This window comes from Labrus mixtus, chromosome 2 (genome assembly GCF_963584025.1).
Source record: "Labrus mixtus chromosome 2, fLabMix1.1, whole genome shotgun sequence".
In the NCBI taxonomy this organism is placed as follows: domain Eukaryota; kingdom Metazoa; phylum Chordata; class Actinopteri; order Labriformes; family Labridae; genus Labrus; species Labrus mixtus.
The window spans coordinates 13,914,146-13,929,157 of record NC_083613.1 but is presented as its reverse complement, the minus strand read 5'-3'; the positions used below and the strand labels follow the sequence as shown (position 1 = coordinate 13,929,157).

At 42.8% G+C, this 15,012-nt stretch overlaps 2 protein-coding genes across 2 annotated transcripts in view; one reads left to right on the top strand and one right to left on the bottom strand.

The window, feature by feature from the left end:
- Window positions 1–4,333, bottom strand: part of tusc3 (tumor suppressor candidate 3) — an 81,376-nt gene extending 77,043 nt beyond the window's left edge. Inside the window, exon 1 of the mRNA XM_061052893.1 lies at window positions 4,180–4,333. Within this exon, the coding sequence (XP_060908876.1) occupies window positions 4,180–4,284 (105 nt within the window). The 5' untranslated portion in view covers window positions 4,285–4,333. The remainder of the gene's footprint in view (window positions 1–4,179) is intronic.
- Window positions 4,334–10,735: 6,402 nt separating this feature from the next.
- Window positions 10,736–15,012, top strand: part of LOC132994457 (zeta-sarcoglycan) — a 390,284-nt gene continuing 386,007 nt past the window's right edge. Inside the window, exon 1 of the mRNA XM_061064818.1 lies at window positions 10,736–11,590. Coding sequence (XP_060920801.1) covers window positions 11,552–11,590 — 39 coding nt within the window. The 5' untranslated portion in view covers window positions 10,736–11,551. The remainder of the gene's footprint in view (window positions 11,591–15,012) is intronic.

Below are 15,012 nucleotides of genomic sequence, written 5' to 3'. Positions count from 1 at the left end.
TAAGATATTTAAACTTTGAGGACAGCCTTAGTTACCTTAAGATCCGCACAACCTCACAATTTACAGCCAAAGTTTGTGTTGGCCAAGGTACAACAAAGGGCAGCTGGTGAAAGACGGAGTGGATGGTATGAATACAAAATGCTGCCTCACCATTTTGTCCATTTTCAACTAAATAAGATTTTCCTCCACCTCTTGCACTTCCTCTGCCATAGCCCCAGGCATGCAATTGGGAAAGAACGTTTCTCACATTATAAACTTTCAATATCCCTCCTGTGGCTCCCTGAAAGTACGCCTGTGTCTGTGTATGTGTGCTTATGCAAGTATGCATGGATAGCTGCAGTCTGCTACTCGCTACAGAGTCAAACTATTTAAAAGTTGACAAAATACTGAAACCTCACTTTTAAGACAGTGGCAATGTCAGTGTCAGAGAAGTAGACGCACAACGGCGGGATGCATTGAAGCTGTGATATGTGATTGAGAAATGCTCCTCCTGTCACTCATTAGATAACGTAGAGGTGTCCTTGAGCCGGGCAGTGCCTAACAGCAGACTGTGGCTATAATGGGAAGCTCCCTGGTGTCATTTTGTGAATGTGAAACAAGGTGTTGCTGGAAATAAGCACTGATGTCAGCATGCTGTCCCTTAGCATTAAGGTTAAAAAAATGTTATTTGAGACGGTATTCATTACTTACAGTAAGGTGAAGTTTTTAACTCAAAACTATAAGTGTTAAATTATCTCACGTCAACACTGGCAGTGAAGGGGTAGGGATTGTTTTATAATGGATATTTTGTTTTTGTTTACGTTGTTAATTTCTTTAACCTAAAAAGTAAAACGGTAACACAGGCTGTTGTTGTAGGTCCATGCTTTACTTATTTACCATGTGCAGTTAATAGCTTTATTTTTGTGCGTGTCTCTTACTCTGCCTATGTAGATGTGACTGTTAACTACGTTTGGTGTTTATTTAGAACATCCTCTAATATCAGTGACTGATCAGCACTGTGCTTCGTGTACACCATGTTTGTATTTCAATAAAAAGATTTTGACAAAAAAAAAAAGTGTTACAGAGAGGCTGCGTTAAGCATCCACAGAGTACTCAGGGATTTTCACCCCTCAAAGATTTGACAGAGATCTCCAAAATGGGAAGTGATAAATGAACAATGTGTTACAAGTTCAACATAGTCGAAGCTCATGTTTTGTACTCAATGATGGATCTTTATTTTGAGTTTTTAATGATGTTGAACTTGTTTGGCAGGGGCGGATCAAGGGGAGGGCACTGACCCCCTATCTTAAAGAAAATACAAAACGAGCTAAATGATTCTTTCTCTGATTTTTTTTATTTTGCTGATCCGAAAAATGTTCCAATCCAGGATCTGTGATCCGATCAAATGGAAGATACCTTATTATCTAAATGATGTACTGAAACAAATGTGTACATGAGACAAAATACCCTAATATTGGACCCTAAATAATGAAAATAATGCACTTAAGACACTTTAATGCACTTATTACAAAGCCCTATTCAGACTGCTTTTTTCTTTCCATTACTATGCTCAGGCGTCATCACATCTATGTACATTTATATTAATTCTGTGACAGTGTAACGGTGGTGTACCAGTCCGTGAATGTCGGCATTTCGGAAGCTAGGCACACTAGCAGGTCCACATAGACACACAGTCAGACTTGCATGCGTGCACAGCGATGCATTCCCCCGCTGGCTCCGCTGAAAACATCCCCCCTCTGTAACTACCTATGAAGACAGTACAAAGGTGGGATCACTGCATCCCTCCTATTATGTCTCTGCAACATTAAGATTGAAGGCGAGACGTCACATGGGCATTATTTTTACGAACACATTCTCACACTGATGTCAGAGGCTGCTTTGCAAGTGCCAATCTGGCCATCAACATCTTACCACTTACATTCACGCCTTCACACGCAGATGGTTCTGCTCTAGGGGGCAAATGGGGGGTTCAATGTCTTGCCCAAGGACAATTCAAAGACTGCAGGAGCTCGGTATGGAACCACCAACCTTCTGATTTGAGACAACCCACAATCGCCTCTCCTAATTGTGAAAACTGTAAGAATTTGGAAATGGGTGCTCATTTTTCCAGACTCCCCTGGAACATCACATTCATTACACATGCACCTCGCACGGCATCCAAATTAGAAATGAAAGAATGCGTTTGTTTGTTTGTGTGTGTTTGTGTTTGTAAGTGTGTTTGTGTGTAAGTGTTTGCTGGAGGGTAAATGTGTCAGTCTCAATTATTCATTCACTCGCTCTCTCATTCAAATACTTTGTCGTCTGTGGTTAATCTGTCCATTTATTCAACAGTTTGTTCTTCCACTCAGTCGGGTCTAGTTCTTTCTTCCACCACTTGTTGATAATTTCTTTCCATCCATTCAGGTATTTATTCACCTGTCATGTATTTGTCCATGAATTCCTTTCCTTTTTTATTCTGTGATTTGTCCACTCAATCTAGTTTCTATTTATATGCAAAGTCAGCTGAGAGGGAGGGTTCAGATGAGGTGACTTTACGGCTGCAGCAGCAGCAGCACTGCAAAATGGTTATAGCTACAAAACAAACTAAGGCTGCTCAGTAAAAATCACAGCTATGGTCTCATACATTCAGACACACTCATGACGTGTGTGTGTGTGTGGGAGGGGGGGACACAAACCGTGAAGGATTGTCTGGCATAACCAACAGCCAGGAGATGCAATTGAATACATTAATTTCAATACAGACTATAAACAAACTTATTGATATTTCAGTTTTGAGCCATATTTTGGTCTGAAGTAATTGGGATACAACTGTCAGACGGGAGGGGGGGGGGGGTCTCCCGAGGTAAGAAATTACAAAAAAAACAACATGGAAGAAGCAGACGAAGCAACAGAGTCCACTATACGATGCTATAATGAGAAGATTTGCCTTTGTAGTTCAATGGATTGACAACATCAATAAAAGAGCGGAGAACAACATACTGGCTGACAGAAAACGTAGTGGCTGTGTGTATACATTCTATAGGTGAATTCTCCGGAGAATATCCTGCGGCGTTCTCACATCAGCCCACTCAGACATGCTGTGGAAAAAATACTAGGGGTCTGGCAGGAGAAACTCCGGATGAAGTCTGTTTGCGTTCACATATACAGCTCCTTCTGGAAATATCAGGAGTTTTTCCAGGAGATTTCTGCAAGTGTGAAATAATATAAATAATTTCAGGTAGGACTGCTCCTGAAATTCTCCTGACCTGGATGTTCACATATGCACCTCACAGCGGGAGATTATATTATCCCTGTCAGACCAGAATCAGCTATATGCTGCTATAATGATAATATTTGATTTTATAAAAACAGTATTGTAATCATCACACTAGTGTATAGTAAATAATTCATCCTATATCGCGTCTTTAGAGTGATTGGCTTGGTAAAAATATATTGTATTTTTGAGTCACTTCAGTCGACCTGAGACAAGCAGGTGAACAGGCACAGTAACAAACATTCACATCGAGAAACCGCAAGCTTCCTCCTCACCTCCGGTTCTTATGAAACCTCTGTAAACAGACCTACTTTCATTTCAGAGAAAATAACCACATCACTAAACCAGAAGGAGGTAAAGGCAATTTCCGTCAACCTCAACCAGCAGACTGCAGCTAGCATGCAGCAGCTATCTATGACCGGGGTTATTGTCACATCCTCACGTCACTGTAAAGTTACCGGACACAACAGCAGCATTTCCTGCCCACAATATTACCAAAATTAGACCCTCGTTGTCGACAGCACAGGCACAAAAAAGGGCGCAGTGAAGCCAAGATTTAACACAACAATAGCGTCAATGTGAATGTAAATACTTGAGATGTTTAAATAGTGTTCTCCGGTCAATGGGATTTAATGCAGAACGGGATGACTTAGCCACATTAGCTTAGTACGTCATATAACGTTACGCTTATTACATCGTGCCGAATACAAGTGACGCCTACTTACTTAATATAATTAACAGGAAAACGTAAAAACAAGTCAATGGTTATGGTGTTTTTTTGCTCTCTGCGACGCACTTCCTGTCTGTAACGACTAACCATCGCTAGCTTACCGCACACCGGCAGGTTCATTTTCAACACTCCTCGCGTTGAACAACACAACGTTAAACTCGTAAAAAAAAAAATATCCCATGGCGAAGAGTGTTACCTCTTTCTTCTTTTGTCCTCCTCCGGGTGGCAGGCATAGCAGCAGGAGGCAGATAACAGACAGAACCGGCAGGCTGGAGATGGATTTAGCCCAAACAGACGCCATGACGGAAGGATGCTTTGACTGTGAGACACGTCTCCGCCCAGGGATTGGACTGTGGTTCGGCCAATCAACGACGAGAGATTCGAAACGCGGACGCTTCTGGGTTTTGTAGTTTTTTTAAGGCAGAATGTACCTTCGCATATAATGCTGTTGATTTTAACTTAATTGAATGCTTCTTTTGGAGGCTGTTGAAGCCATTACAGTTTAAATAATAATAATGCATTATACATCAGGAATATCTTCTGATTAGATAGAATCAGAGCAAACTCACACTAGGCCCAGTTGCCCTGCACCCCTGAAGCACTATTGTCCCCATTCCCCTACTGGCCTGCACTCACACTGCTCCAGGATTAACCGGGCCTGAGCACAGTTACCACTTGTACATAACGTCATCAAACATGCTTTGGCACAGTACGGAGTGCCTTGTGTGAGTGCCCCCTTAAACTGTTTAATTCCAATGCAAAAACAAGTACAACAGAAATGTTTAAGGCAGCATTAAAATGATGCTGTGACATAAGTTCAGCATTTCCAGCTTTCTTAGCTGTCTCAGTTGTCATACAGAAGAAAAATATGAATGTTAATCATAAGTCAGAAATCACACTGTAAGATTAAAAGTGCAATCGTACTCAACATGTTTTTATTATTATTATTTTTTTATTTGTCAATTTTATTTCATTCAAAAAAAAACAATAAAGTTAAGAAAAACAAACATAAAATCTCAAATTTTGAATGAAAATGAGCAGAAAGAAGATTAATCTTACAATATCTGCCCCTCTTTTACTAGACATTAATTAAAACAAAACACAACACTTAATTGTTGTTGCCATCTTTTGGTTTGAAAGTTTAGTTTAGGTTTCATGTACGTGTTCCTGCGTTAAAACCCTTGAAATTAATGATATGGCTGAAGACTCTCTCTCTCCCCCCCTTCATTAACTCAATCCAGGTGCTGAACACAGCAGACATATGATGTAGGAATGCTCTGATAGACCTGAACATATTCCATTAAACAAAAAAGAAAACTAACAACGATATTGTTGTTCATTGAATTGAGGATTGATATCTCTTTGAGTGCCTGATTCAGCATTAACAAGCATGATTTAGAAATATTGCAATACAATAGAAGAGTGTAAGAAGCTTTAAGTGCAGGGCAACCCCGCCCCCCTCCCAGTGCAGGTACATTCATTTATAACCTAAGCAGTGGGTATGAAAACAAACACTGCTTGTGAAATCAATTGAATTGAACATTGCAGTAGATGTCTTGGGAGATATGAGTGCAAAACAGGCAGCGAGGATGGATCCCTCAAGCAAAGTGGGAGGGGGGTTGGGGGGGTAATGGCCCAGCAATAAATGCTTAAGTGGCTTGTGCAAGGTCTAATGACCTGCTGGTTGCTCTAAAATGTTCCGCTTAATGGTAGTGAGAGCAATACCTTTGAAGTGAGACTGAATGGCAACTAAAGAAAAAGTGTAACTTAACACAAAAGTCATGAATTATTACTAATATTGATGAATGAAGGGATTCATGTAGCCTATGAAAGAAAGGAAGTTGGTTTCACAAAAACTCTCCATCTCTCTCACACACACAAACACAAACACAATCACACACTAACACAAACACACACACACACACACACACACACACACACAAACACAAACACACACACACTAACACAAACACACACAAACACAAACACACACAAACACAAACACACAAACACACACACACTAACACAAACACACACAAACACAAACACACTCACACACTAACACAAACACACACACACACACACTAACACAAACACACACACACACACACACACACACACACAAACACAAACACAAACACACACACACACACACACACACAAACACACACAAACACAAACACACACAAACACTAACACAAACACACACAAACACACACACACACACACACACACACACACACACACACACACACTAACACAAACACACACACTAACACAAACACACACACACACACACACACACACACACACACACACACACACAAACACACTCACACACTCACACACACACAAACACACACAAACACACACACACACACACACACACACACACACACACACACACACACTCACAAACACACTCACACACTAACACAAACACACACAAACACAAACACACACACAAACACACTCACAAACACAAACACACACACACACACACACTCACAAACACACTCACAAACACACTCACAAACACACACACACACACACACACACACACAAAATGAAGCATGTTGGAATATTAAAGCCAATGCAGCGTGAAACAATCACCACGTGTTGCAGCCTTGTTAAACCACGGTTCATTGTCTGTAGCTCAATCATGGAAACATTCCCAGACTTGCTGGGATCGGTGTAGAATGTGAATTGATTCGTTTGGAAATTGTCTGGCATGATTATTACTCAGGAATAAAAGATTCTGAATGTTTAACGTGAAGGTCACTAAAGTGTATAGACGGTGAATCTGTGTATGGTGAACATTTTTTCTTAGGGATGTCTTTTCAGTAATTATTTTTAATGAAGCATTGTCAGTGAAGCTGCGGATTATTCGATCCCCTTTCTGATTGTGTTTTTGAAGAACAGTAAGAATAAAAACTTCACAAAACATGAGTATGTGAGTGGCAGTAGCTCAGGCTGAAGGGACGCTGTCTACTTCAGGCTTTTCGTGGCAGTGGTCAAGACGGTAGTTTCAGAGCGCTGATCACTGGTCCTTTCTGTTGCTAAGTTACAAAAGTTGGCTTGGAGCTCTTTTGCTTCCCTAGTGACTATTAGCCCTGTTTTAATTAGCCTATTATACTTAATATTTTCTAAGATATCTGTTTTATACCCTTGAAAAGACAGTTGAGTCTCTCCTCTACCATTGTAGTTGAAAAAGATGAAAAAAGAAGACCTGCCTCTTCTTTATTCTGATTGGCCGCTGAGGGAAAAGAGACATTACTGAGCACAGAGTGAGAGTGCTGTAAGCGCCGTTACAAATAACAGCTGACACTGAGGTAGTTTTTGTGCTGAGGAAGCTGAGCGCTGATCTGTTTTGTTTTAGAAAATGGAGTAGTGGAGAGAGGCCACAACTTCACAGCATTCGTTGCTTCATTGGTTCCCAACCTGGGGTTTATGTTGAATTCCTGAATGTCCCCTCCTCTCATTCATCCGAAATAGTGATCAAAGCAATAGCTAACATCCTTACCTTTGTTTCTTATGAATTCCCTCAATTATCTCAGATTTGCTGACTAATTCAAATAAGTAGCTGTCAAAATAAGCCCTGCATGGCAATAACGTTATACCCTCCATTTGGTTTTTTGCTCTCTTTTTGCTTTCTGCACCTCGGAAAGCAAACAGCTGCACTTTGCATCGGAGCAGAAGAATAAAGGTCCTATCTGATCACATCCTCCAAGAGGTTTGTGAGAGGGAGAGAGAGCGGAGAGACAGAGAAGCTTGTTAAGTCGGTTGCTGCGCATCGCACAGCTGCATGGCTCTTTAGAGTAATGGGGCAGGTAAAAATACACTACAAGATAGGGAACTTCTGTAAGGTATAACAAGTTTGTAAGTCTAAGAGTCGAGAGAGGGAATGTTCAATGTGAAGCTGCACATTCCTGAACAACATCCCACAGGAATTGGGGTTCAAATTTGATGAATTCAAGTGGATTTTTGTGAGGGTGTAGGGCTTTTTGCTGTCTTGGTTTTTAGTAAACAGTGCTGGCAATAAATGCACGGAGCTGACTGACAGGGATTCATTCGCTTTTCAGGGTAAAAAGGCTCGATGGAAGAAAGGGAAAACAGTTGATGGCATTTTAAAATGCAGGAGAAGCAGAGGGAGAGAGAGAAGGAGGAGGGAGATAGGTGATGTCATTTCCAGCTGGCACAGGACTGGCTGTCCGTACCCGATATCAGCCGCTCCCTTATAAAAAATAACGAGTCCTGGGGAAAATGATTAATTGCCCGACAGCGCAAAGTTTATAGAAAAGAAAGAGAGGGGGGGGGGGGGGGGGGGTGGCAGGAGGGTGGAGGTGATGGGGGTCCCTGAGTTACAGAGGAGCAGAAAATAGCCAGAGTGTAATGGATAGAGAGAGAGAGTGAGAGGAAGAAATAAAAGATGTTGGGGTAAAGAGGGATTTGATGCAAAGTGGCGGCAGATAGCAAGGGGGGGGATGGAGAGAGAGAGAGACGTGTGATGAGAGAGCGAGGCAGGAAAAGCAGCGAAGAAGAAGAAGAAGAAGAAGAGAGTCAGAAAAACAGAGAGGGAGGAGGAGCATGAGAGAAAGAGTGAGGATTCATTAATATGATGTTCGTTATCTCTGACTGACTCCCTCAACAAATGTTCCTCTGTGCTCTCTAGAGGGCTATTCAATAGGCCCATCGTGTGTGTGTGTGTGTGTGTGTGTGTGTGTGCGGTCAGTTGAGTTGAGAGTTATTTTGGCTTTAAGTCTAGTACCATTTTGATGAGATGGGGATAACTTTTGATAGAGACTACATTTTACTCTTACTGTTAATAAATGATGAAGATAATTAAATTCTAAGCTAGTCACATTTAGGTTGATCAAGGTTTTTGTGGCTCCCCCCCCCCCCCCCCACCCCCCCCCCCCCCCCCCCCCCCCACCCCCCTTATGGGCCCTGGTCTCAACCAAGCTGCAACCTCCAATGTTGAAAAATGAAGCAGATGAGGAAGTGATGCAAAATCCTGCAATTCCTAGAGTGTCCACTAGAGGCTGGCTCCAGGAACACAGGAAGTCACATACACACCCAGAGCAGAAATTAACATGTTTACAGCCTGGTTCAAAAAACCAAATAGGTCTGATCAGCTCATGTCTCGATCTGCACACACTGTACGAGGGGTGACTGTTTTGATGACTCATCAGTTTTGATTTGATGAAGGATAAGAGTTATTCACAATAAGGTGTGTAGCTGACCTGATTGACAGGTTGACAAACCCGCCTCAGCTCCAGCTCTCAGTCTGTCGTTAGGTTGACTGAAAGTTAGACTGAGACAGCATTTCCAACATGGAGACCGCCATGGATGGGACTCCAGCACCCCCTGCAGGAACATACGGGTGACGTCACTCACCCACAGCTCAAGCTGCATGGATCACCCCTCACCACATTCTGACTCGACTATACTTCAAATAAAGTCTTCTTGATAACGTACAATGGACGTAGTCTTGTCAGTGAACACACTGTAAAGGAAGCTAAACGGTCCAATAAATGTTTGAAGCTGTAGCTGGATTCTTCTTGCAAACGGGCATGTCGCCATCTTGGAGAATAATGGAGGAAATCATTTTTTAATTTTGCTCTTTTAATTAAATATTACACACAGTACAACCTTTTTGAAGCAGAACTTTGAACCTTTCTTACTGCAGCGTTGTGGATTATTTCCATTCCAATTGTACAAAACTGAGTTGGTGATTTGACTAAAAAGTCACATTTTATAGGATAAATGATCCAAGGACGGCTAAAATATGCGCTGATTCATCATTTGACTTGTTTCCAAGGCAATTTAATTTATAGTTTGTTTGTTTTTTTGCAATATTTGTGTGAATTCTGTGACATTTAATCACAAAATGTAGGTGTAAGGAGAAGGATCTGCAATAAACTGAGATCATTGTGGTTCAGAACTTACAGCCACTATTGAATGACTTTGTAGAGATGGACATCCTCTCCTACCCCTTCTTCTTCATATGAAGAATGTTTTCTGCCTCTCCTCTCCTCTGCTCTGCTCTCCTCTCCTCTCCTGCCTTTTTATTCTCTCCCCCCTCATTTGTCTTCACTCCCTCTCCCCCCCTCCCTCTACTCTCTCTCCACTCCACTGCTCTTCTCCTTATTCAAAAGGTGTGTGACAGATAATAAAAAGCTCTGGTGGTCGGTAGGCGGCGACACCTTATTATGCAGGAGAAAGATGAGGACAATTTGCACTGCAAGAAAGAAAGAAAGAAAGAAAGAAAGAAAGAAAGAAAGAAAGAAAGAAAGAAAAAAAATGAGTACATGATCTTTTTGTCTGTGTCTCTCTTGCCCAGAGTCACAACAGGGTTATATATACCTACAATACATAGACAGTGACAATTTAGTGCTTGTGTCTTCTGTTTTGTGCACACACACACACACTTTCATCATACTCAAATGCACACACACACACACACACACACACACACACACACACACACACACACACACACACAGGCAGCAACATCAGACTTTCTGCAACAGCCTCTGCATTTAAATCTCTCTCTTGTCTTCAGTGGCAAAGCAGCATTTTCTATTCATCTACTTGATTAGAGAGAGAGTCTTCCCCTCTTCTCTCCTTTCCTCACCCTCCTACCCTTCACACACACACACACACACACACACACACGCGCGCGTGCACACACAGACACACACACACACACACACCGGTGCGTCAGTCATAGGAATAATATACACCATAAACCGTGCATCCTTCTCTCCTCTCGTCTCAACTCTCACAGCTCTCCTGATCTCCTCTCTTGAGCGTTTCTCCCACCAGGACTCTCTCTCTCTATCTCTCTCTCCCTCTCCCTCTCTCTCTCTCTCTCTCTCTCTCTCTCTGTCTCTCGCTTTTCTTCCAGTGAGAGCTGATATCTCTGGCGGTTTGCCGCATGGAAGTCGCCCAGGCAAGGCAGAAAATCATCTGTCTGATCCGGACTCCTTCTCCTTCAGTTGCCGACCACTGCTGCGCGAGCAGACACAACATCACTCTAACATTTAACGGGATTTCAACGGGATATAACGGTATTTATCCGCTGACCGACTGACAGGAGAGTCCTTAATCCAGGCTTCATTCCTGCAGTGGGGGTAATAATTCTTACTCAGATGTAACACCAAAAAAAAAAAGGAAGACGGACCGGATTGTCAAGTGCGCAAAAGCCGCAACTTGAAACATTACGCACGGCTTCCTCTAGCTTATTCCTTTACATTTTATATTCCCTCCTCTCCCTGCACCGGCAAACCGGGGACCGGAGGTGGTGGTGGGGGGGACTTCCAGGCATGGAGTCCCGATTTTACCAAGCGACCCACCGGGAGGAATGAAACTGAGAAAATTCGTCGCGGTGGAATATTAATAACCTAATCCTAACGACAATCCAGGGGATGTTGCACCAGAGTTTGGGACTCTAGAGAGCATTCCAACTTTTTCTTTTCGTCCCAATTTTTAATCCCTCTACTCCTCTTCTTCGCCAGTGGGACTTCTATTTTCGTGACTGATTTGCAGCACTTCACTTCTCCATCATGGACCGGTCGACATCTTTGGATATAGAAGCGCTCAAGGTAAGAGGAACGCATCCCGGCGGCGCGCACTTGCTCCCGGGGTAGAGAGTTGCGATGCTCCGCTGGCCCGTGTGGTTGGATTGATGAATTGATGGCACGGTGGCCTCGTGGGTGACTGAGTATGATGGGTGGCAGGTCAGATGACAGTTATCATTGGTTGGCTCCTTGGATTAACATGCAGCAGGGTGACGGATGGTGGAGGGTAAAAAGATGCTATGCTGGGTGACTTGATGGGTGACTGGGTGGCTTTTTTGTGGCTGGATGGGTGACCTTATGGCTCTATGATGCTTGGGCGGACATCTGGATGCTGCTGAAAACTAATAGATTTTTTTTTGTACGCAGCTCTGGTTGTTGCAACACCATCCAACATCTCTCCTGCTTTCTTAGATATTATCAACACTCTTTCTCTGTTTGAAAATGAGAGAGAGAGAAGGAGAGATCGGCGTATGTGTGTGTGTGTGTGTGTGTGTGTGTGTGTGTGTGTGTGTGTGTGTGTGTGTGTGTGTGTGTGTGTGTATGTGTGTGTGTTTGTTTGTGTGTCAGTGTTTAGTGCGTGTGCTGAATATCAATATGCTTCCCTTGCACAGAGAGTTGTTGCAAGGCGTCGGTGGGACGCTCGATAGACGGGACGGATTGGCCCGACATCTTTGTGCAGAGGGTCTGTGAGCGTGAAAGTGAAGGAGGAGATGGCGACGCCGCCCGGTTATCACGTCTCACTCCGTCTCTCTCCCCCTCTCCTGAAGTATTCTCACTTCACATTCATCCCCTCAAACCAGTGTGGCGGATGTGTGTCTGCTTACAAAAAAGTGATTGTGCACGTTTGGAAACGTCCTGATTAAAAAAAATGCTCTACCTGTGAGCTCGTGTGAAGGCTACGTGTGCGCGTGGTGTGTGTGGATGTTGGGTTGCTGCTTGCACTGTTTTTCGGAAAGCAATTGCCCCCACCTCGATATGTTTATGTGTATGTCCACATGGCCATCATTATGTTGCAGCCATGTGAATGTTAAAATGAGGAGGATAATTAAAGGTTGCCCTGCAAACTCCACCAATTATATCCTGCTCTGTATGTGAGGGTTTTTTTTTTTTTGTTATCTTGTACTGTGTGCAATGGATCAGAAAAAATCAACAGAGCAAAAGTTTATTTATAAGCAGCTGTACCTAGCAGCATTCAGCACCTGCTCCCTGTCTGAAAAGGGAAGAAGTTTAAGAAACATTTGTGTTGTTTTTGTGCACGTTTGCTTTGTCTCTTAAGTCATGCAAAACCTGTGTTAAAGTGTGTGTAATACAATGAAACAGTTTCTTCAAGCGAAAGGTTCCCAAAGTAATACAGATGTAATGCTTTATGGATGACGACATATATTGTAGGAGAATTTGGATCATTTATTATGACAAGCCAAACAAATTCAGGCAGGTCATTGCAATGCAGACGCAACTTGGTACTGAAGTCTAATGTAATACTGTCTGAGTTTTCATCAGGAAAAGTAAAGCAGGGAGGAAGCGTGGGTGGAAGTGTCCATTTTCTATGTGCTGCGGCTGTTACTGATAACCAGTGATTGGATAAATCAGCAAATCGATGAGATTCCCCAGGGGTTTGACATTTCAAGTAGCATTTTATGTGATCACATTTCTGAGAACAGGACCTCGAGACTGTTGCAGGGCTGCAAATTGACTTTGACTCCGCTGGCTGGTTGTCATCAAGATGAAAATTGACATTCTGATTTTAAAATGACCTTAACTGTTGGCCAAGGAGTTTGACCTGCACAGCTGTGTGAGTGTTGCTGTTTGTCGTCGTCCAAATGAGCAGTGTGCTGGTTTTTTTATCTCCTGCTTTGTATGTCTGTCAGTGATTTCATACCTTCCAGGTGAACTTGTAACACACAGATTGTCATATATGCAGATAAGAGACAAATAGAGAGGAGAGAACTAGCATTCAGTGCAACACAGCTCATCGGATTTCTGAAACTGTGAGCTAAAAATGATGCACACTTAATAAAAGCAGAACGTATAGTCACTTTTGTTTGCCAGGATGTTGTATCCCCGATGTTTCTTGAAACTCCACACCCAGACAGAGCCTTAATTTGGTGGCAACAAGGGACCGGCAACCTCATTAAGGACGTACAGAAAAAGCAATTCAGAAACACTAGAAAGTCAAAATTTGTGCAAAACAAATGCAACAACTGAAACATGCTGCAAACACGCTGCAAGTGCATTAACATCAAACCAATAAAGAACTGAAATATTGATACCGAATTAATTATTTGACCTCAGGCTGTGAACGTGTTTATTTCTGCTGTAAACATGAACATATAACATGGGACTTCATGGGGATGCTGTGAACCTGAAGTGGCTCATTTTTCAACACCCGCTCTAAAGAATACTGCCCTTTCCACTTTACTTAATAAGGAGGTAATTGACATGACTGTGCAAAATCTCCGTCCGTGCTACCCCTACCCGTACCAGCGCACCAGCACACCGCCACACCCCACAGCACTGGGTGGCCACCAATCAAGTCCGAACCCTGGTGGTGTTAGTCATTTGCTCTGCCCATTGGGTTTAAAGGATTTCCGTCCTCCGCCCCCGCTCTATCTATCCATCCATCTGCTGGTTGATTTTTGCAGGGCTGGTGTCATATCCTTGGCAGTGCTGACAGTCCCTGAGTCCGAGTGCATTGGTAGCTGGCACTCAAACTCAAACCCACACACACACACACACACATACACACACACACACACACACACACACACACACACACACACACACACACACACACACACACACACTTTCTCCTGCTACTAGCTCTATTTGTAGTGAAGGTCACAAAAGTCTGTGTGTGTACTTGCATGTTTTTTTTTATGGGTACATGGATCTTTATTTTTACTTGTGTGTGTGTAAATCCTTCACAACAAGCAACATCATTTTTTTTTAAATGCATTTTGGAGTTCATGTAAATCAACAGTGTCCTTTTTTTCCAAGGAAAAAAGAAAGGTGTTTGAGTTTGAGTGCGTACAGGTTTGTGGACCAGCTGGCCTTTCAAACTCTAAAAGTTAACTGGAGACAAACAGAAACACACACACACACACACACACACACACACACACACACACACACACACACACACACACACACACACACACACACACAAAAGTGCAGCAATCCAATCTAATGAAAAGCCTGATTTTTATTCAGTCAAGAGCGTGTGTGTGCTTTCGAGAGCTTGTGCTTCAAAGAGCAATCACAGGAAATGCAACAGCGAGCAAGGACAACATCGGGACATTTGGGAAGTCGCTGCATTATATCAAATATACAAGTGGCACGGGTGTGTGTGTGTGTTAGTATGTGTGTGTGTGTGTGTGTGTGTGTGTGTGTCTGGATTTGACCAAAGACCTATCTGCTTGTAAATCAGTGCAGGTTTCAATATCAAT